Source organism: Poromitra crassiceps (assembly GCF_964638095.1).
Source record: "Poromitra crassiceps genome assembly, chromosome: 9".
NCBI lineage: Eukaryota > Metazoa > Chordata > Actinopteri > Beryciformes > Melamphaidae > Poromitra > Poromitra crassiceps.
Genome location: NC_139630.1, coordinates 28687417 through 28710407, shown reverse-complemented (window position 1 = coordinate 28710407; position 22991 = coordinate 28687417). Strand labels below are relative to the sequence as shown.

General features: G+C 45.5%; 1 protein-coding gene across 2 annotated transcripts; it reads right to left on the bottom strand.

The window, feature by feature from the left end:
• Positions 1-1087: 1087 nt before the first annotated feature.
• vegfab (vascular endothelial growth factor Ab) lies at positions 1088-19268 on the bottom strand. 2 transcript variants are annotated; one of them, XM_083643328.1, is made up of 7 exons: positions 18753-19268; positions 16338-16383; positions 14615-14811; positions 12956-13032; positions 8045-8077; positions 2914-3057; positions 1088-2791 (listed from the first exon to the last, which is right to left on the bottom strand). In XM_083643328.1, the coding sequence occupies exons 1-7, from the start codon at positions 18804-18806 to the stop codon at positions 2770-2772; spliced, it is 573 nt and encodes a 190-aa protein (XP_083499454.1). In that variant the 5' UTR covers positions 18807-19268; the 3' UTR covers positions 1088-2769. The 2 variants fall into 2 exon arrangements, with proteins under 2 accessions (XP_083499454.1, XP_083499455.1); XM_083643329.1 differs by having other exon boundaries at positions 16338-16380.
• Between the last annotated feature and the right edge of the window lie 3723 nt (positions 19269-22991).

Genomic DNA, 22991 nt, shown 5'->3' with positions numbered 1-22991 from the left:
CACCGTGATGGAATTTCTTCAAATGAACTCAAACATCAATTTGGACTGGAGAATGAACTGGTTACATTTGGGTGGACAAAGGTCAAAGTTCAAGGTCACTGTGGCTGCATGTCCATTTGTTCCATCAAGTAAGGGGGCAGGGCTAGGTAAAAGGGGCCATGGCTAGGTAGAGGGAAGGGGTGGGGCGAGGGAAAAGGGGATAGGAAGCTCGTAGAGGGTCGGGGTTCGAGGGGGTGGGTAGGGGGAGTGGTTGGGGGTTGTGGGTGGTTTTGGGGTAGGACCATTTCCTATGTTGTTGAAAACAATTAGCCGTGTTGTTGAGGTACTCCAAAAGCTAAAGTGCCATAAGGCTGAATGGCCACACCACTGCACTGTGGGCTTCAAGGTATTTGTGCTTGTGTGAGTCTGGACAGACATGGGTGTAGACGGCTTACTTGTTGGCGGAGGCATACAGTATTTCTAGTTTGGTCACAGATTTCATACACTTTCTGTAATAACATCTAAAAGCAGAAATTCTTATCAGCTGGGGGACCCTGGGAGAAAACCTTATCAAATGGGGGTCCATGGTCTAATTTGTGTCAGTTCAGGGGTCCTTGATGTGAAAAAGCTTGGCGGAACCCACCTTAATCCTAACCTTAACCCACGCTGTTTTCGGTGCCTAAACTTGCAATGAGATTTATTGAGACTGCATATTGGCTTCCTCCAGCTCCCCTCTAATGGCCGTCTAGTTGCACGTGCATTTGAAACATGGAAATTACCGCACAATGCTTCAAAGTGCTGTTTTATTCATGAGACTGTATATCTGTCTGTCATGAAAGGCGTGCAGGAGTCTTTTATTTTGTCAGTAATATTTTTCTTTTTACCCCCAACACACTATTCAAAGGATTCTTATTAGACGTGTGCGTATCATCATCTTGCTCCACACAAACACGGGCCACTCATATCTCCCCTAATTCAACCTCTTGAAAACACAGCATTCACAACACGGCAACCTTTTCCTTATTTTATATAAAAACAATATAATTTGAAAATAAATATGCTTTTTACTACTTTACATAGACAAGAGAAAAACATGTTAATAGTGAAGAAGAGACAATAAGAACTAATAATGAGGATTCAAAGAGTGGTGGCAGAAAGGATGCAGTTGGTTATCATCACTCAAACCTAACATGGCGCTGTTGTGGTTCTGTTGTGGTTCTGTATGCTGAGCTGGTAGCAGCAGCGGTGGGTTCTTATCTGCATCTTGGAGCTCTGAGGATCTGACAAGCACAGGTCTGCTACTTAATTACAACACACGCACACACACACACACACACCTACAGTACACCACACACACGCACGCACGCACACACACACACACACACAAGTTACAAATTACACACAGCACCCGCACCCTTAGATAAGAAGGGCTGAAAGATCCAGAGCAGATGGCATCACTACAAATGATGCATTGAGGGAATGTTTGCACATTGTTTTTGCATTTTTTTCCTTTCCTTTCGTTTCTTACAAAAGCACAGAGTAGCGAGCCTCTATGCTAGGTAGAGAGTAGCCATTGATGACCTCACACATGGGGGGGGAGGGGGCAGCCACAAGTACATAACACTGCATATATAAATAGATCAAATTAAATATGGGTAGAAGACTGAATACTGAAAAAAATACTCTATAACATAAATTATCTAGAGTGGGCTATGGCATAAGGGGGATATTAAGTATGTACAAGTACAGAGGAGTAATCAATGCATTCTGTATTGCGTTCAACTGCAGACAAAACTATTTTGACAATTCCCCCTCCTGAAAAACAAAACAAAACAGAAACAAAAATAATTTAAGAAGCATTTGCAGGATTTCTCAGTACATTTTGTGAGGCACAGTTTTTTTTCAAATGGAATCAATATAACTACAGTATGATGTTTTCAGTGGTTTTCACGTAGGATATACCAATATATCGATAACCAGTATCCCTTTAAAAGTAGTGTATATGGCACTCCAAACTCTCTTCTTCTGCGCGCTTGAACACAGCGGTTAAAACATTGTCCGTGTCCGCAACAAGTCCGCTCGAAGTGACAGATCCCAGATTCCCATTCGTTGTCCCGGCGCTGCAGTGTGACGCTCCGACCACAGCAGCAGCAGCAGCAGCAGTCTCTCTGGACACAAACCCATCGGTCATGTTTCTGAGAAGAAGAAGAAGAAGAAGAAGCGCTCCTGTCTCCTCTTCAGGCTGAGCCGCTCTTTGAGCAGTTATATATATATAATATAGCTTAGATTGAGAAGTTTCGTAAATTCATGATTGACACACGACCACAGTAGACTCATATCCAGTGAAGTAATTGCATAAAAATGAAATGACAACACGACTACAGCTGCATCACAACAAGCGTGTTAGAAAGTACAACGCAAAACCACGTGGCGGCTATGCCTTTTTTTTTCCTTTTCCGAATGACGAGTTTAGTGATTTGTTTTTGTAGCAGCATACAACTTTTGTACTTTTTTGTTTTATCGTGGTACACACACGCACACACACACACACACGCACACGCACACGCACACGCACACACACACACACACACACACACACACACACACACAGATACACAACGGGAGGAGATTTTAGTCCATTTGAGTCTGTCTTTTTATGCTCTCTCAGTCAGTCCGGGGGGAATGCTTTCCACAGAGAAGAAGAGCTTATGGTTCAAAGGTCAAAGTGCTGTGCTGTGAAATATCTTTAGAATATTCCTTCATCTTGTACATCTGGTGCTCCCGCCTCTCTCATCTTCTGGGCTTGTCACATCTGGAGGCCAGAGAGAGAAAACAAAATGAAGAAACAGGAGGTGGCACACAAACACAAACGGGCCACATCGCAGTTTTAAATGAGTTTTGTCTCTCTTTCGCAAAACACAAACAGTGACCTACTTGCAGGTCCTCTCGTTGAGCTCTAGCTGGCGCTCTTTACAGTATTCGTCTGTGTGTTTGCAGGAGCACCGGCAGGTTACGGGGTCCTGAACGAACAAGCGCTTCCTCCTCTCCGAGCACTGATCACAACATGGCTCACACACACTAGACAGAGAGAGAGAGAGAGAGAGAGGGGGGGGGACATAGACGGAGACGGATGACTACAGTGTAGTGTTACCGCCCAAAAGCAGAGGTCGCCTTCAGGTCAACACTCCAACTTTTGCTTCTCCCATGCCACCGTCACTGCCCGACAGGGATCTGTTTGTATTTTGTACGTGACACTTGTTGGGTGACATTGAAAACAGACAGAGCAGGCGAAATTTCAAGCAGCGAAATTACCCGTCGTCCACCATAGCCTCTCGCTCCTGCGCCCCCATGCTGTATGGAGGGGAAGAGCAGGAGGAGTTGGCTTCTTGATTGGATGTATTAGACATGCACGAACGAGCAAGCTTGAGACCGCTTCAGACGACACAGAACATCACATTGGCAAGCTGCAAGCTGCACGTCAACGACAGCTCACTTCTCACTTGGGTCAATATGAACCTCATAAAGAAGACACAAGGGTCTGCTTGGTGCTCCATGATGAAAGATTTCATTTTATTGAATGAAAATGAAGACTACTTTTCTCAGAGAGACATCATCAGACTCAGAGTACGTCGATAACAGAGGCTGACACTGATTTGAATGACAAAAAATGGGTACCGATGGAAAAATGCGAGTTCATTTTCTAAACAGGGAGGGGAAAATGGACAGATGAAGGCTCATCTTGAGGTATACTGTACATTGTCAATGAACAAACTTCCATTCTTTCACATTCATTTAAGCCCCCCTTCAGTCAGTTGTTCCTACCTGTACAACATTGATGTTCTATGAAAACGTGCATGTGCGCGACTGCGCGTCATTTGCGCCAAAGATCGTCTATTGATAAGAACCGAAGGCTTATACCTTGTTCCACTGCAACATCATGGCTGGAACAAGGTTGTCCAAAAAGGGTAAGAGCCTCGCTCCTACCTTCAATATACAATCTTTGTCTCCCTTCCAGCCGGTAGACCGGAAACAGTATGGCTGCCTCTATCTCTGCAAAATGTTCTTCCAGAAGCCACAATATTGTTATAAATATCAACAACCAGCCAACAGATATCAAACCTGGTGGACCTACAGTACCGGTATATGGAAAATATATGGAAAAAGCATAACTCGAACTGGTTAAAAATGACGGTTGCGGTGTTTTGAGCCAGAAGACTTATTTAGCAAATGTAGCAGCCAAGCTAACGGCAGATGGTATTTACTGTACTATTAAATATTGTTAAACAACATAAATGTCTGACGTCGTGCGAGACCATTTTTATGACTTTGAGCCCAAAATAAGGTTATTTGGCAACAAAATACAGTGGCGAACACTTTCGCAGAGCCGGAAAAAAACACAGCTGCTACACATAAATAATATCTTAAAAATGAGAAAAGTGACTGGAGGGGGGGTTTTAAGACCATTGAAGAAAACATGAGATCATGTTTTCATGCCTTTTCAGCAAAATATAGGTCCTCTTGTCCACTTTCAGTCACTGAGACAAAGAGGAGGCAACAAAGACGGAACACAGAAACACAAGCGGCCAAACAATTTGCTGGTTTACATAACCCAAAGAAACAACACCACCACAAAAAAAAACACAGGCAGTACTAGTAGATATCCATCTCTCATATCTTCACATCACATCAAAAAAGTACCAGCATGGTGTGTGGGACAGAAAAACCTGTTTGCAAAGATGAAAAGAACAGAGAGCGCAGAGAGAGACCGAGAGAGAGAGAGAAAGATGGGTGCGAGACACAGCAAAACGGGACAGACTCAACAACAGTGAACAGTAGAGTTGGCGATTCCACCACAGATACCACAAGAGCACGAGCTGGTCTGCAAAGCCATGCTGGTGCATCTTCGCTCGGTTACTATCTGTAGAGGGTTTCAAGTTACCGCCGACAGCCCATCTCGGATTTGTTTATTCCAACTTCCTCCAACATCAATCGCACAATTGTATCAGATCAGATGTTATCAGATGTTAGGGGCAACGTGTGCCTCAGGTCTCTATCCTCTCTTCGTGAGTCACTACTGTAGCTCATCCCAACCATCCTTCCAATCACATCCCGAGACTGGAGGCTAGGGAGCGGTTAAGGTTGTGAGGAGAGTAGATGGGGGCTGGGGGGGGGGGGGGTTTGAGAGGTGGAGATAGGTTACGGTTAATTTCTTATGTGGATAGCAATGATTCTGCTGCAGTTCCTTGGTTATCGCTATTATGTTACATGTTGCTGCTGACGATGAAGCTCAGTTAGCGAAACAGGTTAGCAAACAGGGCAGCGTAGCATTATTGCGAGCTGAGAGACTGACAGCGCTGAGATTCTGTGGCAGTAGAACATGACTGGCAAGACGGGACAAGGACACGGTGTTGACAGAAGCGACATTGACGTGGGCGACGGGCAAATTAAGTGATGCAGATCAAAAAGGGGCAAATGAGCTCCTCCCAAATGAGCTTAATGATGAGAAGCGCAACACTCAGGTGCAGGTAAGGGGAGAAGGCGGAGCTGACATACGCATCGCGATTCGTTTTGTCGCGGTTTTTCTTTCGTTTTCTCTTTTGGCCTCTACCCTTGCCTTTCCGGGGTTTTCTGGAAGAGAAGAAGCACAACAACGCAGAGAGATGTCTGAGAAGCAGAGCAGAGAGCATCATGGGTCCATGGGGTTAACGACTCAGGTGATTAGAAATGACCTGGCTGACTGCCAAAAAAACATGCATTAATAGCAGTGCTTTTTTGGGGGGTTAATTTATAGGAATCAAAGAGCCAACCAATCAATCAATCATTCAAACAAACAATAAATGAAACAATTCATTTTTCAATCTGTCACTGATTGACCGGTTTGAGATTGATATTGTGAGAAAGGTGTCATTGGCCAACTTGGGCTGCAAAAAAAGAAAAACTGGACAAGACCAAACACTGTTTGTGAAACAGTACAGACAAAGGCTTTATGCCGAAACGTCCTATTTTTCTCTGGCCAATAAAAGGCTTTTTTACCTCAATTCTACTGAAACAGTACAATAACTCTACAGCGAGCCGAATAATGGATTGAAGTTTGGCTGGGACAGCGGTTTTTCGTGCCCAGGTTCTGCCTTGGGGTGTTCTAAAATTTCCCAAATAGATTGAGGACAATGAACTTGGACTTGTCCAGCACTGCATCTTTCAACGTATCTGGGTCAACTCTTTATGGCTGATTCAACTCGTTTCAGACCGCGGCACAATGGGCGCAAGCCGGTGTTTGCATAATAAGCATATTTCACACTCACAGGTGCCGGATTAAAATATCATCGAGCTACGTTTTCAAGCACAAGTTCGGAGTTACTTTGCCAACGCTTTTAAACTTTGAGGTATATACAACTTTGAATACTCCGATTTTGACTTTGATTTAGTCATAATCATCAATGCTGTATTTCACCATAACAGCAGAAAGACAATGTAATACACTTTAATTTTTTGTACCTAAGCACTATTAGCCAGTTTTCAGCTCAAGTTGGTGCATAGAAATACCATGTCCAGTAGTGAATAATTATCCAATAGGAACAAACAGGCAAGGGTCATGGTCAACTGGCATTGGATGGATGACCATAATGACACCATCCAATAAAGTGAACCAGGGAGGAGGGTGAAGCAGATGTTGTGGTCAGTTTAACAATCTCCCCCCTAATGGTTGAGACAGCGGGGGTCCATTGTCAGTCCTCAAGGGGCCATTTCACTTTGGACTGTTGACTATATGTGTGTCACCCTAACAGCCCCCCGGTGGCCTCGTACACGGGAGAGGTCAGAGGTCAACGTCAAAGCTAACATTAAAGTAGGGCAGCATCGAGAAACAGGAGTTGACTGACCCCAGGACCGTCCCTTTGTGGTGGAGGCACTGCACCACCGACGACAGGCTCATAAACAGTAAAGACAAGGTTAAAGAGGAAGGTCTCCAAAACGCACCCTTATCTATATGACAGAAGAGCTGACATAAAAGCCAAAATACAGCCGACTATAAGCCCTGCAATAGAGATATACCAACGCCTCTCTGTAGGCGGAGGGAGAACGACCCCGAGCACAGTGACTTCTGTGGCACGGGACGGGGAAGAGCGCTTGAGCAAGGATCATAAACACACAAGTTAAACGGGGTCTTCAAAAACACTGTTATCTACATCAGAGCGGCCAGTAAAACAGTTTGAGTCCGTTCAACAGACACGGAGGAATTTAAAGAGTGGGTGTAAAGAAGAGATAGAAAATGAGGTGTAAAGGACAGCTATAGAAAGGGCAATAACCTCGTCAGGTGTCACTCATTCACCTGGATGGATTTCTGTGTGTATCGCCTGAGAGCTGCAGCCACAGCTATTGGCCTCAACATAGTGACGTCACTAGGCTACAGTGTGTGTGAGTGTGTGAGTGTGTGTGTGTGTGTGTGTGTGTGTGTGTGTGATTGAGAGTGAGAGAAGAGAGAGAGAGCAAGAAGAAGAAAGTGAAAGAAGAGAATAACAAGCAAGAGTAAATTCGCAATAGCTGCGAGCACGTACGCAAACGTTTCCCCATCGTTTGGCGGCCACAGTTTTCGCCCTAGGAGGCTGAAATTTGACATGGACGGTAAGTGTTTGTGTGTGTGCTCGTGTTCTTGCCAATTGGCAATGGGAGTGGCCTATCGCAAACTTTGTAGAAAGCGCACGCGTGTGCAGACACACACGCACACACACACATACACACACACACATACACACGCACGCACACACACACACACTCGACCTCCATGCCAAACTTCAGCCTCCTAGGGCGAAAACTCTGGCCGCCAAACGATGGGGAAACGTCTGTGGACCAACCGAGCGGCCGACTGTCAGGGCGAGCTATAAAGATAAAGAGTGGTTGATGGACAGATGGATTAAGCAAGAAGAAGAGAGAGAGTGAGAGTGGAAGATGGGGAGTTTGGACCGGTTTGGACACGGAGCAAAACAGGACGAAAGACAGATCAGATCTCAAGTCTCCTTTGTTTGCGGCCATAAACCCAATCTCTCCCAGAGAGCGTTGTACTACTCACTTTTCTTTCTGCTCTTTCACTTCTCTCTTTAACCTGAAAGACAGGAACACAAAACAACACAGCGACATTAGATCACAGCACGCCGCCGTTGCCACGGTAACCAGATACACATGAGGACCGCCGCCATGACGGGGGCGGAGCAACGGGCCTGAAAGGCAGTATGGGTGGGCGAGCACATGACAGCGTGTTCCTGCACCAGAATCAGCAACAATGATGGCTTTCGCTTTGAAAAGGCTGGCCTGGCGACTGAACTGGTTTTGTTGGGAAACGGCAATAGTGTGTGTCTCGCACACACACACACACACACACACGCACACACACACACACACGCACTGACAGACATGCAAACAAAGGGGTGTGTTCATCGATGGATACACATTATGCGCACACACACACACATACAAACAGGATTACAATAGCTTGTGAGGTCGGTTTCATTTCGCGTCTGTGTGACAAACGGCACTGCCGATAACACGGGCTGTGGGGCAATAAAGCTTTTGGCACGATCTGGACGCAGCGCCGGGCCAAAAGTGTTGGGAAACGGTCTTAGTGAAAAGGGTCACGGCAACTCATGTTGACACGCTGGAAGACAAACTATACATCTGTAGACTGAATGAATGATGAGGGTTATATATAATGCGCATACAGGTTGTACATCATCTGAAGATGGGGGAAACCTCATGTCCCATGTGTATGTAGCAATGTACAGCCGGCCCGGAAGCAACCTTAACTCATTCCCCGCCAGGGTTTCGGACCTTTTTCAGGGATTTTCTGGGACCCACAGAATAACTTCTTCTATGACTATGTAAACACCGAATATCCCAAAAAGACAGAACAAAGCCTCTATTTTCATGGCGGGAAAAAGGTTTGTTTCTGCCTTCTTCCGTTCTTTAGGTATCGACACTTGAATGTAGGTCGTTTTCACCAAAAACACCCGTCGCTCACCAGGAAGCTGAGATATATGTCTGTTTGTGCAGCGAAGCGAGTGAGAAATTCAGCCCGCACGGAGAGCGTACGGCGCGGGGTAACGCTCTCATATACTGCGTGGGTCTGGTGCTTCCTGTTACTGGATGTGTGGAGGTCTGGGGGCATATTTGACGGCTGAAATTTACACTCGGTGAGGGTTCACAAAGCGGATTACTAATCTAAGTGACAGGAGAAGTGATTTGTGTGCGTTCGGTTTACCATGCTTCTAGTGAAAGAAATCCTCCAGCGTTAAGTGACTGTCACAACCCTCTGTGACAACACGCCGAGCCTGGGGGTAAACATGTCCTCCTTTTATGCGGTCCCTCCGTGAAGGGAGATCGATGCTGAAAACGCTTGCTGGTTTGTTGGGCAATAACGGTGTCCACCCGCTGTGCCGACCACCCGCAGTGCCGACAGCCCGCAATGCCAACGTTAGGTTTAGGCGTGGGGGGTGGGAGAGGTTAGGTTGAGGGTTAGGGTCTGCGGGAGGTTAGGTTTAGGGATGGGGGGTGGGAGAGGTTAGGTTTAGGCGTGGGGGCTGGGAGAGGCAGCCGGTCCCCCGACACGCTGCACACCGCCTCACTCAGCTGGTTCTGCTTGTGGGCTATCGGCATTGCGGACTGTCGGCACTGCGGTCTGTCGGCACATAGACGCGGCACCGCAATAACTCTGGCTAGCGGAGGAATATACGAGTATGGTACCACTTCATAAGGTGGCCAAGAGCGCCACCTATCGCGGCGGTGAAAAGATGGGTTGACGTCTATGGACGCCAATGGCGGGGAATGAGGTGAGAGTGACCCAGCAAGCATGGCCGTAGATAGCTAGTTCATCAAGGTCCAGACCTCGTAATTATGGCAGAGCACAGTCCGTGTTTGACGGCCTCTCGTGAAGCTACAGTGAAGCCTCTGGTATCATCGGAAACTGGACATCTAGACGAATACATAGGTACCAACCATGTTATGCTAGGTAGCTGGGAAATGGGCATAACATGGCTCCAAATTCAGCAAGGTTTTTGACAAAGTCAACGTTTTTGGCAAAGGTACACAATGTGTACAATCACAATGTGAAAATGTAAATTCCTGGTTTTGAAATCTGGCCCAATTGAATTTGTAACTGAATAGCCCTGTCCTACTACACAGTATAGACACGTTGAAGTCACAAAGCTAAACCCTAAAACTTTATAGCGACGTCTGAGTAGTTTTACAGCGAGGTGTTGAGTCATCACTGGCACAGCGGTGACTTTTGGGTGACATCTATTTAAAGCCACCTTACCTTTATGTCGACTTTTGGGAGGCTTGACAGAGTCCAGAGGGACTTTTGAAATCTATCCACACATTTTATAATAATAGCTCAGAGTAAAGGCATGCCATTAGCTGCCGCAACAGCGTGTGGCTGGTATCGTTTTCACTTTGCGAGTCTGTGTGTGCGTGTGTGCGCGTGTGCGTGTGTGCGTGTGCGTGTGTGTGTGTGTGAGTGCGCGTGTGTGTGTGCGCGTGTGTGTCATCATGGCAGAATGTGGTCCTGGAGACACCTATTGTAGTGGGAACTACCAAAACTGTGGACAGATTTTGTCAACATGATACAGTAGCATCACAACCGTGCAAGATGCAGTCAGGAACCTTTACAGGTGTGTAGTTCACATCACCACGAAGGGCCGGGTTCGAAGATGGGTGTGGTCTGAGCGAGGGCCCGGAAGTAGAGGGAAGCAGGGCGGGGGGCGTCGCGGCTGCTGTGATCCCATCGCAAGATGCTCTCTAGCGTGAAAAACGGTTTCTGTTGCTTTGAACAACATTTTGCAGACATTATGTTTGAGATGAACATTTGTCCCACATCATGAAATCAGGGTAGAGACTTTGTATCAGCCTTGGTTTGTCCGTCTGTCACAGCCGTCACCTCACACACAATTGTTATGACATTTGGGGAAATGATAGGTTTCATAGCTCCATTCTGGGGATTTCTAAAATTGCACTGATTGACCCAAGGTGGGCGCTACAACGCTTGTTTACTTGTTGGATTTTGCTTTCTCACATTTGCAAAATTGCACTGATCAGCCCCCAAAAAAAGGAACACTATGTCATTTTGTTCATCCATGCATCAAGTGCAACATGTCAGACACCACCCATCTGATTTTGACAAAACTTGCAGAAACGATGCCTCTCACCACTGCCTTCCCAAGGGCCAATCAGTGCATGACCACATGGTTACTGTTGCCTTGTAGTTTGAGTCCATCTACACTACAGTCATTCTGTTATGCTTGTCAAGCTCAGACAATGGCAGAAAAACATTATGCCATTTTAAATACAGTACCAGTTTAAATACAGTGCCAGTTTAAATACAGTGCTAATTGAAGTTGACTAAATGGGCAAACTGACATCAGAAGTGATTCTATTTCAGGCCACCTCACTGTAAACCTGCGGTAACTAGACTAGAGGGTACAGAGAGAGGACACGACAGACTCCTATTTATCTCAGAGCAGCGATCGATAACTAATGCTATCTGACCTACAGTAGCTCCAGGAGTGACCTCTACATGCCACAGGATGAAAACAAAAGAGCACGTAGCACTGTTCTCACACAAGTCTATCTCCTTTGCTTGAGCAAGCTGATGGAACGAGGATAAATGACAATAAAGCAACATCAACGACATCTGCTGGGATCTGTTTAGACCTGGGGCCAGATAGTTTAGACTGGTCTTAGATTCTCAGTTTGGACTAGTCTAATTAAGGAAATCTGTTATTTAAATATGACACGTGACTTATTTTGAGGTTGGAAAAGTTAGCCAACTTCTTCCCTGGCTAATCTTGAACTTTGTTGTTATGGCAAGCGTGTGAGTTTTAAATACTAGGGATGGGCATTTCTAGCAAAAACACTATTCGAAATTCGCTGGCCAAAGTCGACTTTTAATCGAAATTCGAAAATTAAAAAAAAAATGTAAAAAAAATTAAAAATGTAAAAAAAAAAAAAAAAAAATTAGGGTGAGTGAAATGTTGCATTGTCTCCCCTGATTCTAAGTCTAAGGCTTTATTAATTAATAGAAAAAGCTTCTGCTGTGGATTTTTAGCTCAAACAAGCATTGCACCACTGAAGTAAAGAACATGTTACATGACATTGACATTTTTGAAAATAAAAAACAGTTTTGACAATCATGAGTGGTTCATTAAATATTTAGTAGGCTCAGGTCTGAGTGCCAAAGGGGTGCCAAAGTCACCCCATCTCCCTCTTCATGGGATTTCATCCGCCATTCATTTTTCCATAAACCTTGCTTAAAATGCTTATAAAAATTGTTTTACTTGCTCAAACCAAGCGATTCGACTATACTTAGAATCAGGGGAGACAATGCAACATTTCACTCACAAAAAAATAATATATATTTTTTTTTTTACTTTTTTCGAATTTCGACTTTCAATAATAAAAGTCGACCTTGATAATAACAACGATTATTCGAAAATTCGAAATTCGATGCCCATCCCTATTAAATACTGAAGCCGTTAACATGGCAAATCTTTGTTTTTGGAAAGAGCCTTAAGAAGGCAGCGAGTGTTTAGTGACAGAAACAGGCCATTAGCGATCGACAACAATCAAGAAGTACAGAACTGTAGTAGGAACAGGTACATATAAGTGTCTGTAGCAAGTTAGACTTAAGGTCACATTTAGGTCTATCTTTATGCAACTGGCCCCTGCTCCACTATTTTAAAGTTCGGTGGTGTAAAAGAGGGGAAAAGATTGCCTTCCAAATCCGCATCTGTTAAATGCGTCAATGGAAAACTGGGAACACTAACTTTACATGACGTGTTTGGTCAACCTCTGCCCTGATACCCAAATGTACAGTGGTTAGTATTTCAGTGAGTCTTTGCGAGTGTGTGTGTATGTGTGTGTGTGCGTGTGCGTGTGTGTGTGCGTGCGTGCGTGCGTGCATGTGTTAATGTGTGTGTTCAAGGTTTCTTACCTACACTCACATGCGCTGTGTTCTGTAAAACTCATGAAAATATCATTTTGTTGCCTTTGGAGTTTTATTCTTTTAATCTGTGGAGAGAAAAAGAGAGAACACATGTCACAGATATAGCAGCTGAGGTGAACAATACCTCAGTCTCTAAACTTGACTTCACATGTCATTATATTGTCCTCGTCACAACCGCAGCATTCAAAGAATAGACAGGCACAGTCAGGACAGAGAGGGATCAACACCAGGTCAAACGGGACGGTCAGTGGTAGCGCTGGACGAGACACGGGGCTTCAAGTTAGAATGTAAAACTCTGCTTGTGATATGAACACACAGAGCAGGAGGATCTGCATGTGTATTGAGTTCAGGGTGGAAAGTTAAGGTTCAAGGGTTGACGTCCCGCCCACATTGTCCCTGCATGCAAACCGGAGGCAGATATGACGTGAGAGTTTCCCAATGGTGTTAATAATGTCAATATTTTAAGGCCGTCAACTGAAGTTACCACTCTGAATGTATGAAATACATTTTCCTAATGTTGGGTGGCAAAACCGTCTTCACAATTAACATACAGTATAAATTGTCTCAAAGCTTAAAAAAAATGATCTTACTCATCTGCTCTCTCTTTATCTAGATCTCCTCCTTTGTGATTGGTCATAGGGAGACTCTCCTCCTTTGTGATTGGTCATAGGGAGACTCAATAAGGGATCGTGGATTTTACTTGGATTGATCCCATTGATGAGAAGAGTAAAGCCCAATTTATGCTTTGTCTGCCGACACTTTTGAAACGGTCGCCGACAGAAATGAGGACTTGAGTCGACACTTTCAAGTGTCGGCGAGCAGTGTCTGCTACCTGGTGAAATGTCTAGTGTCGCTGACTACGTCATAGTATCGCGCAAGTCTGATTGGCTATATAGACGGCACATCTACATCTTGCCTCCGAGGTGGTTTCACTGTGCATTCCATTCCCTCTCTTCTCTTGGCTGTCTGCAGCACGGGTGTCACGTGACCGTTGAACCGAGGCGAACGTCCTCTGAAGTATAAATGCAACACCATGAGCGACACTTTCTTTCTCGTCTGCGACCATGTGCTGAGCGACACTTTCTAATAAGTATAAATTTAGCTTAAGTGTCCCTAACATGTTGTACATTCCAACATCACAGCAACACTCAGATGGTGAAAATGTGTATTTTAAGCCACATTTAATTCAAGACAGCAAAGTGAGTGAAGCATGTCAAATATAAAAGAGCTGAACGTCCAGTAAGACCTGTGTGTTCCCCCCTCAGTGATCCAGAGCAGTGGTTCTCAATGTGGGGACCAGGGAGCACCAGGGGCCCTTGAGGGCGTTCCACAGGGTCCCCAGCAAATTGATGACTTGTTAAACGTCACCATTATTTAATTTTCAAGAAATCAACACACTAAGAGAATGTAGAAGAATGACTGCTTAGTTTCACTGTCATCTCTCTACCTACAGTCATGGAATTCTGGACAAAATCATATCTGATAATGAGAATATATTCTTAGATTTGGGTCTGAGAATCAAAACCTTATCAAATGGCTCTAATGTGGATTAAATGTGGGGTCCTTGATATTAAAAAGGTTGAGAACCACTGATCCAGAGGACAGACGGACCCTGAGCGACAAAAGTGTCGCGACCACGCGGCTCACCTCCATTGTAATGTTATGGGTGGCGGTGGGCGTGCACTGCAGCATCTCGTCGTTGCAGCAGCCGGCGCAGCGCGTCAGCACCACGCAGGACGGGATGAAGATGTGCTCCACCTCCTCCGGATACTCCTGGAGGATCTCCACCAGCACCTCCCGCGGCTGACACAGGCTCTTGTTGTACACCTCCATCAAAGGGATCACTGGGGGGACAGATTTAGAGTGCACGGGTTACAAACTGGAAGCGATTTAGTCCATAAGACATAGGAGAGCACAAAAAATGTGGACCAAAGCAGCTCAGCAGGCAAAATAGTATGAAAGAGAATGAAAAGAATATATTATTTATGACAAGTAATCGACAGCCTGACGAAGACCAACGGTTGAAACGCGTTGCGTTTTTGTGTTTGCCCGTATCAAATTGAAGATGTATTCTGGTTTGTAACTCTTTGCAGTACGCAGATACAATTACTTCTCATTAAATAATATATTCTTTTCATACTCCAAGTAGCTCCTTTTTTTGCCTTGTAGTCCATAAGACATACGCACGCACACGCGCACGCGCACACACGCACACACGCACGCACGCACACACACACACACACACACACACACAAACACACACAGCATTGGGTCAAGCTCGAATTCCGCCTGAATTGACCTAACCCAGCCCTTCCCAACCTATGGGTCAGGGCCCACCGGTGGGCCGCAAAGGTATTGCAAGTGGGCCGCCAAATCATTTGCAAAACATTGTGTGTGGTGCTGATGGACAGCTCCTTTTATCGTTAATAAAAGAAGTGCTCTGAGAATGCATTATGTGGCCTCCATACTGTTTACTGCCGGATGTGGGCTGCGGACATTTTTGAGATTTTCAAATGTTCCATGAGTTGAAAAGGTTGGGAACCGCTGAACCTAACCCTAACCTTAACCCCTGACCCCAAAATCAGCTTTTTACCAACAGGGGAAATATAGCTTTGTCCCCAATTGCACAAGCCGTCCCCCGATCACCTGTCCTTAAGTCAGGTGTGTGTCAATTTTGACTTGCACTCTTCACTCTGCATCCTCCCGCAGTGTTGGGCGGCTGCTCTCTTTACAGACTACTGTATCTTCCCCCATTCACCTTCCCTCTATTTCTCTTTGACTCAGTCATTGCAGGGGGTTGGACTGTTGGGAAAGACATTGAGACACCATAGCCGCAGAGCAGAGGGGCAGACAAGACAACACCTCTGAAAGGTCGCCCAGTGAGCCACCCCCCACCGAGGAGCCGCCGGGACGCCAAAGCAAACACACAGTGTGGAACAATATCACAGAGTTCAGCTTCTGATTGTCCAAATTTGATTGAGCAACGGCGGGGATTGTGCAAAAATGAAATCGTGGGCCAAGGGGGTGAAATTCCATTAAAAAAAAAAGAAAGAAAAAGAAATCTGGTTAACATAACATTTCCCCATGCTTAACCTCAATCATATTCACATGGAATGTAGTGGAGAGTGACCATGTCCAATAGTTGTGATTTAGGGGTGAAACAGCTTGAGGCTAATAGGGTGAGTGAGAGTTTTCTTTTTTAGGCGGGTGGAACGAAAAGCCACAGACACGTTTAGACCACCAGGAGGCGGTAATGTTCCCTATATTGTCAATGTGAACCTCAAAGCAGCCCTTTCTATCGGGCGGTGTGCCAGCCAGGGAGCCCAATGCAGACTGTATTACCACAGTGCCTTGTCTGTGTGACACCTACCGTCATGTGGCCCTCTTTCTGCTTCCCTCGGTATGTGGGCACACTGCTAGAAAGGAATAAAGAAAAAGAGGAAGACAGACAGACAGAAAGACAGACATACAAGTTAGTTAGATTGTGTTACTATAGTATATATATATATATACTATATACTATAGTGGCTATATACATGGTATCTTATTCTATATATTATATAAATCCCAGGATATGGATCCAAGACATATGGGCTAATGGTTCTCAAATTTTTTCCACACCAAGGACCCCTAAACTGACACAAATCAGACCCCCATTTGATAAGATTTTGTCCCAGGGTGCCCCCGTCTGATAAGATTTTTGCTTTTAGAAGTCTTACAGAAATGGTATGAAACCATGACCAAAATAGTCCTGACCTATACATTCTGTCATTGTGTTACTTATGCACATAATTATAGCGAAAATAAATGATTCGTCTTTTAGCTGGGGAGCCCCTAGAACCCCCTCAAGGATCCCTGTGGGGGTCCCCGGACCCCACTTTGAGAACCACTGGGCTAATAAACCAGGACACATCATTCATGAATATATATTTTTTTACTGATGTGTTAAGTATGTCCTCATCCCAGCACTTTGTGCATGAATAGTATACATTTACTTGCATTCTGAAATGGCTTGTAATATAAATATGATAATTCCAGGATAGCCTCATTCCAAATGTTTATATTGTATATCTGTGGCGTATGCCTTATATGGCCATATGTTTACATGTGGCTAGAAGGTCAGGTCTGTGCCAGGCAGGACAGCTGACTGACCTAGTTCAACCGCAGCAGCTACGTGGCGAGGCACCCTGCTCCTCCATAACCTGGGATAAGCTGTTGAATGAGTTGCTCTGGTTTCAGATGACCGGCATTGCCATTCATTACATCATGTGCCTCTGCTGCTGCTTCTATGGCAACACCGGTTCATAACTGTCGGCGTTATAACCGGTAAGAATTTAAGCCTGCTACTTTCCCCTCACAGGGGGTAGCTGTCACCACACCAGTCGGACCACAATGCATTTTTGGCAAGGTTCCATCAGCGCGCGCATTACGCACGAATTCCTTTTTCACAGGCGTGCGCGCACACGCGCAATTACGCACACAACTCTCTCTCTCTCACGCACATGCACGCACGAACGCGTACGTACGCACACGCACACACACACACGCACACACACACACACACACACACACACACACACACAGTCACATCGTGCAATAGTTCGCCAATATTGCGTGAGACCCGGTCCTGCCTGCTTGCTTATCCAATGAGTTGGTGGAAGGCGCGTAATGTAGGCTGACTGATGATGTTCTCACCCCATTATGAAAAGAGTGGACGGTCCGACTGTCTGAGTGTCGCAGTCTCCACCCCCTTCGGGTGGCGTGAGAGGGTCCAACCTCTGTGAGCTGAGACCCCCCCCAGCCCCCCAGAAGGGTTTATAATTTATTATTAATGGGATGGGTGTCAAGCTGCGAACACAGGTCCTTGGACTGAGTGATGATAGATCTAATAATGGGCAATAGAGCCAGCAGCGCGATATTGTTCAGCAACTCTAAGCTGTAAGCGTTAGTTAGTTTAATAAGCGCTTTATATTGCACACTAGAGAGTTTGAGCTTCCCAGGTTGGGGAGGAGGGTGTTCTATACAAAGACTTTGTGAACTAGGTTGCAACCCAAAACAAGAGGCTATATAGGTCCCTTGAGGTGCTTAACTCATATTAGAAATAATCCTTAAAAATGCAAACAGACATGTTGGTGAGAGGACAGCCCAGCTGTTGAACTTTTTTTTTTTTTTTTTTTTTTTTTTTTTTAACTTTGAAACCTTTGCTCAAGCACAGTGCACAGTGCACACATTGCTCTATAGTTGATTAATGATTATATAGAAAACGATTTACAATGTTGACTGGGGCAGCCATTAAAGTTCTCGGCTTGATTCTTTTACAAAATAATGCTGTTGTCTGTTGTGGAAATGAAGGCTAAATTGCATCATTAAAACGTGTGCTGTTCCTATTGAAGCGGGTTAAACCATCTGAGTCTCTGTGCCAGGAGTGAACCTGCATGCTCACATGTCCTAATTCAGAATGAAGCCACTGCGCCTTTAAAGCGTAATAATATCTCCAAGGTGGTTTTGGAGCAGGCCTGCAAATCACCCAACGGCAAACTTCACAACATTCGTTAAAAACGTCACATGCCCTGCAACACGAAAACGCAGCACTCACAACGCCATGAGGGTATGGCTGAAGTCTGTAGTGCCAGCTTTGCGTAATGGCCGTTTAAATCTCCCCCAAAAACAGCTTGTTTAAACATGAGCAATGACCTAGCGAGGGGAACGACAAGGACAAGCGTACAACATTAATGACCATGGACCATATTACGCAGAGGTCGATTGTTTTTCTGTCACGACTCACCTTGACAGCTGACAGCGTCAAAAATAATAGTGTCCAACTGTCAATAAAGTTCATTGTGTTAATCCAATTCAAAGGCAGCCGACGTTTAAAAATCCAACAGGCCAATGTGGCGATTTCCTCCAATGCATGAAGTTTACAACAACAAAAACGGGACCTGCTAAAACTTCTCTAAATAAGGGACAGGGGGTCGTAAAGGCAGATCCATATTGGTCCCAGGGTTCGAGCATAAAATCCTTTGCGCATAACTTCTTTCTTCTCAACTGTTGCCAACTATTTTCAAAATATCCAGAAACACGAGGATCCAAGACGCATATCTTCTCACATTGTTCCGCAGAAGACCTTTATTTTCTTCCAGGGGAATAGCAATCCACATTACAAAAATAATAATCCCATGCTTGGTGCGAGAGCCGCCTCCAAGTGCCTGTCCATCGGAAACTTATACTCCCGTGTGGAACTTGAAGCCAAAGACTAGAATGACGTTCAGGGAAATGAGGACGAGCGTAGCCTACTGAAATATCCGACCCAGAACTTTTTTTTTGGTCTATTTGCTCTGGGCTTTGATTGCGTTTCCCCTGTCACTGCGCACTTTACTCTGATCTCTCCGTTAAGGCACAATACAAAGCGCTTGGCCCACCTCTGCTCAGTCTCCCCATACTCTCTGGCTGTATGCACGGCATGCCCGATCATTGGTGGATTTTTGGTGGGCGTGTCCTCTTTTGGGCTGACGGGCTACAGACGCTCCTGCGGTCTTCTGTTTCAAAAGTTTGGACTCGAGTGATAACCTCATCAGCGAGCTGCTAGGCTACTGTATAAGAGAAGCAGTTTATGAATCGAGAGGTAGGCCTACCTAAAACGAGTTAAAAAAGTACCGGTCTTGACACACGTGATGTATTTTGTGCTCGCACAGATTTATAGGCTACACTGTTCATTTAAACCCTGGATCTCTCTCCTTTTTATCCTAATTCAATTCATAATCGCACGTGGTAGCCTATTTGTCGAGCTGAGAAAAGACAGTCCTGCACACAGGACTGTCTTTCTTTCAGTGTGTGTGTGTGTGTGTGTGTGCGTGCGTGCGTGCGCAATTTGCTGTAGCTACAGTAGCCTATAATGGTAAAAACGTCAAGGTCAAATGTACCGGTGCCCACGCACCTTTCCAGCGGCGCTGTAGGAGCAGGGAAAGTAGGATAATACTTTCCAGTCTGTGAGTTGGCTACTTACGCGCGTGTGCAGTCACAACCATTCCGTTTCCGTGACAGAGGAAACCACGCGCCGAAATAGGACGGTGGAGAGCGTGTGTGTGTGTGTGTGTGTGTGTGTGTGTGTGTGTGTGTCCGGACACGTAGCCGATAGCCAGGTGTCTGTGTGCGTGCGCGCATGTGTGTGCGCCAAGCCACCTGACCGATCAGTTCCACTGCGCACGTAATGAACGTCTGAGTTTTCATTCATGAGACACACACACACACGCACGCACGCACACGTCGTTGTCATGGAAATTTGCAGTGAGCATGTCGTGACTTCCTCCCGGTCTCTGGTGGTCAGAGAGCTCAGAGCGACTCTGTGGTCAGAATCAGAATGCAGTGTCTGTCCAGAGAGTAGCCACCTGACTGCTGACCGGACATGCGTCTCTTTACCGGGCAGCAACTGCGACATCAACCGGCCGGGAAAGGCAGAGAAAAGATGCACGATGCTGTTAGAGTAGAGTAGAGAAGAGATCATTGAACCAACAGCTGTGATGATGATGATGATGATGATGATGATGGTTGGGGTGATGATGCGCCAGTAGGAACAGAAATAGGCTACATACATAGGCTGTTGTGTTGGGGAATAACTTACTTACACAGCTATTAATTTTATTACTTTCCCCAGTACTAGGCTAATGCAATGGATTACAATGCCAAAAAAGTATACAGTTCCAAAACCAAGTAACCTCAAGTTACTGCATTACTTTCTCCATAGATCTGGCTTTGCGAGACTACTGTTGCCAGAACGAGCTAATCAGTAATAAAAGTAACTAATCACACTTCCTGAGTAACTTGTCCAACACTAATAATAGATACACACATGTCTGCTAGGATCGTTTCTTCATGGCTGAATAAACAGAAGTAGGCTACATAACTTACACCTGTTTGTGTAAGACCTGCTGGGCTCTGGGCTCTGCCCCCCCCCCCCCCCACACACACACACACACACAAATAATAATTCCATGGTTGCTATTATCTCTCTGGCTTATAAGGGTTATAGCTTTGGACTCAAAAATGCCCCAAAAGTGGCTACATATGGCTATTTCTACATCATTTAATCTGTGCCAGCGACATCACTTTGAGAGACACCACACACTTGTGATGCCCTCTGCTGGATTAAACCAGAAATGTTGTGGCTGCCACCAAGCAGCGCACTGACAGATTGACCGACACCAAGGAAGTGGAGAGATCCGGTAAGAATGCAATGACATAAGGTGGCAACTATGTGCCTGACATATTAGACCATTGCACCTTACAGAGGATATCAATGGAACGCGGGGAGGAGAGAGAGTGTGCGTAAAACGAAAAAGAGCAAGAAAGTGAAATAGTGAAACTTCAGAATAGAAAGAAATTATATATCAATATCAAATTAATTTGAAGGAACTGATATCAATTCATAAATCCCAATATCGATAAACATAAATAAATAAACATCTGTGAACATGAAGATTTTAAACAATGCACAAGGTTACAGTGTTCCTTCCTTCCTTGTACAATATACAGCATTCGTTCTTTGAGAATGTCTTTCATATATATAGCCGAGCAAAATTGGTATTGTAACTGAAATATCGACGTTGAATCGTATCTGATCGGATCGTATCGGATAGCAGATCGGGACCTTGTCTGTCGGGATCGTATGGAATGGGGAAACCAGCGGCGATACCGGGCCTATAGAGGGAACAGGAGGATGCTGGAGCGAGAGAGCAGAGAGGCAGAACGGCTGATAGAGGAGGAGGAGAAAGAGAGCTTTTAGGAAGAGGAGGATTTGCCCGGCTGTCACGTAACTGGAGCTGTGCTCAGAGGAGTTCCTGCGGCGCTCCTCGGACCCTCCATAGTTTAATTGAAGAATAACACTTGGGTTCGTCAGCGGTGTCACCCAGCTCCTGTTTCTGCTGAATCAGCATGCATGCGCGCGTGCGCGCGCGCGCGCGCGCGTGTGTGTGTGTGTGTGTGCACTCGAGTGGGCAAGGTGGCAGCGTATACAGTACAGTGCATGTGTGTGTGTGTGTGTGTGTGTGGGCACCCCTGTTTCTGCTGACTAAAGACACCCGCATAAACACACACACACACACACACGCACCTTAATAAATTGCTTCTTTCCTACGAGTACAAAAAACAACCTCCCCCGCCACCTTCCGTCCAGTCAAAAGATGGAGTTCTGCCTGGCATTTTCCAAGGAAGTCTCAACGTTTAAGGTCCTTACACACCGAGCACGTTTTTTTCGTGCGATTAATTTGCACGTCAATAATATTTTCCGAACCTATATCAGTCAATGCAACCGTGCATACCGACGCCGAAGTTTCGCTGAGCGTTATTGCGGTGTTTATTTTTTCGAACCACGTTCGATTTTTCAGAAATTCGCTTCCGACGTGTACACATCTGTGGCTGTGATTGACAGGTGGGTCAAAACTCGCATCGCAATTTCGTGCCGTATATTCGCATCGCTCTTGATGTGTAAGGACCTTAAAACTCATCCTTCCTGCAACACCTCAACCCCAGCCAGGTGTTCCCTGGCTACAATCGCACCAGGAAGTCAGTATAGAGCCATTGCTCAACTGTACGACTCCTGTCTGTGTGTACCTATAACTCTCACTGATTTGAGGACTGACACTATCATTGTTCATGGTGTGGCTGGGGGGAAGGTGGTGGTGGTGGGGGGGGGAAGGGTTAGCATTTGTACTCACCAGATGGGTAAGGTGAACAGAAGCAGGAAATGGATGATGAAATACAAACTGCTATAGCCAGCAACAACAATTCCGTTCTAGAAGGAAAGCGTTGTATGTCTGCCTCCGTGCAAATATTCCAAATGGAAATATTTTGACATGATAATCATTATGATAACCCCTAAGGGGACATTATCACCAAAAGCGTTTTTTTTTCAGTCAGAACGCTATGAAAATCCTGTCGAGAGCGTTTCCACTGTGCCCAAAACACAGCGCACGGAGCGGTTTTTTTCTGCTCAGTTTTGTTTTCCCCTGCAGTCGCGTGCAGTACAGAT

Bases quoted from the DNA above. Each gene is read 5' to 3' on its own strand.
- vegfab (XM_083643328.1), bottom strand. From the start codon at position 18,806: ATGAACTTTATTGACAGTTGGACACTATTATTTTTGACGCTGTCAGCT. The intron at 14,812-16,337 runs GTAGGTGTCACA...CTGTCCCCCCAG, and splicing joins AGAAAGAGGGCCACATGACG to TGATCCCTTTGATGGAGGTG. The intron at 3,058-8,044 runs GTGAGTAGTACA...CTCTCTGTCTAG, and splicing joins GTGAAAGAGCAGAAAGAAAA to TGTGTGTGAGCCATGTTGTG.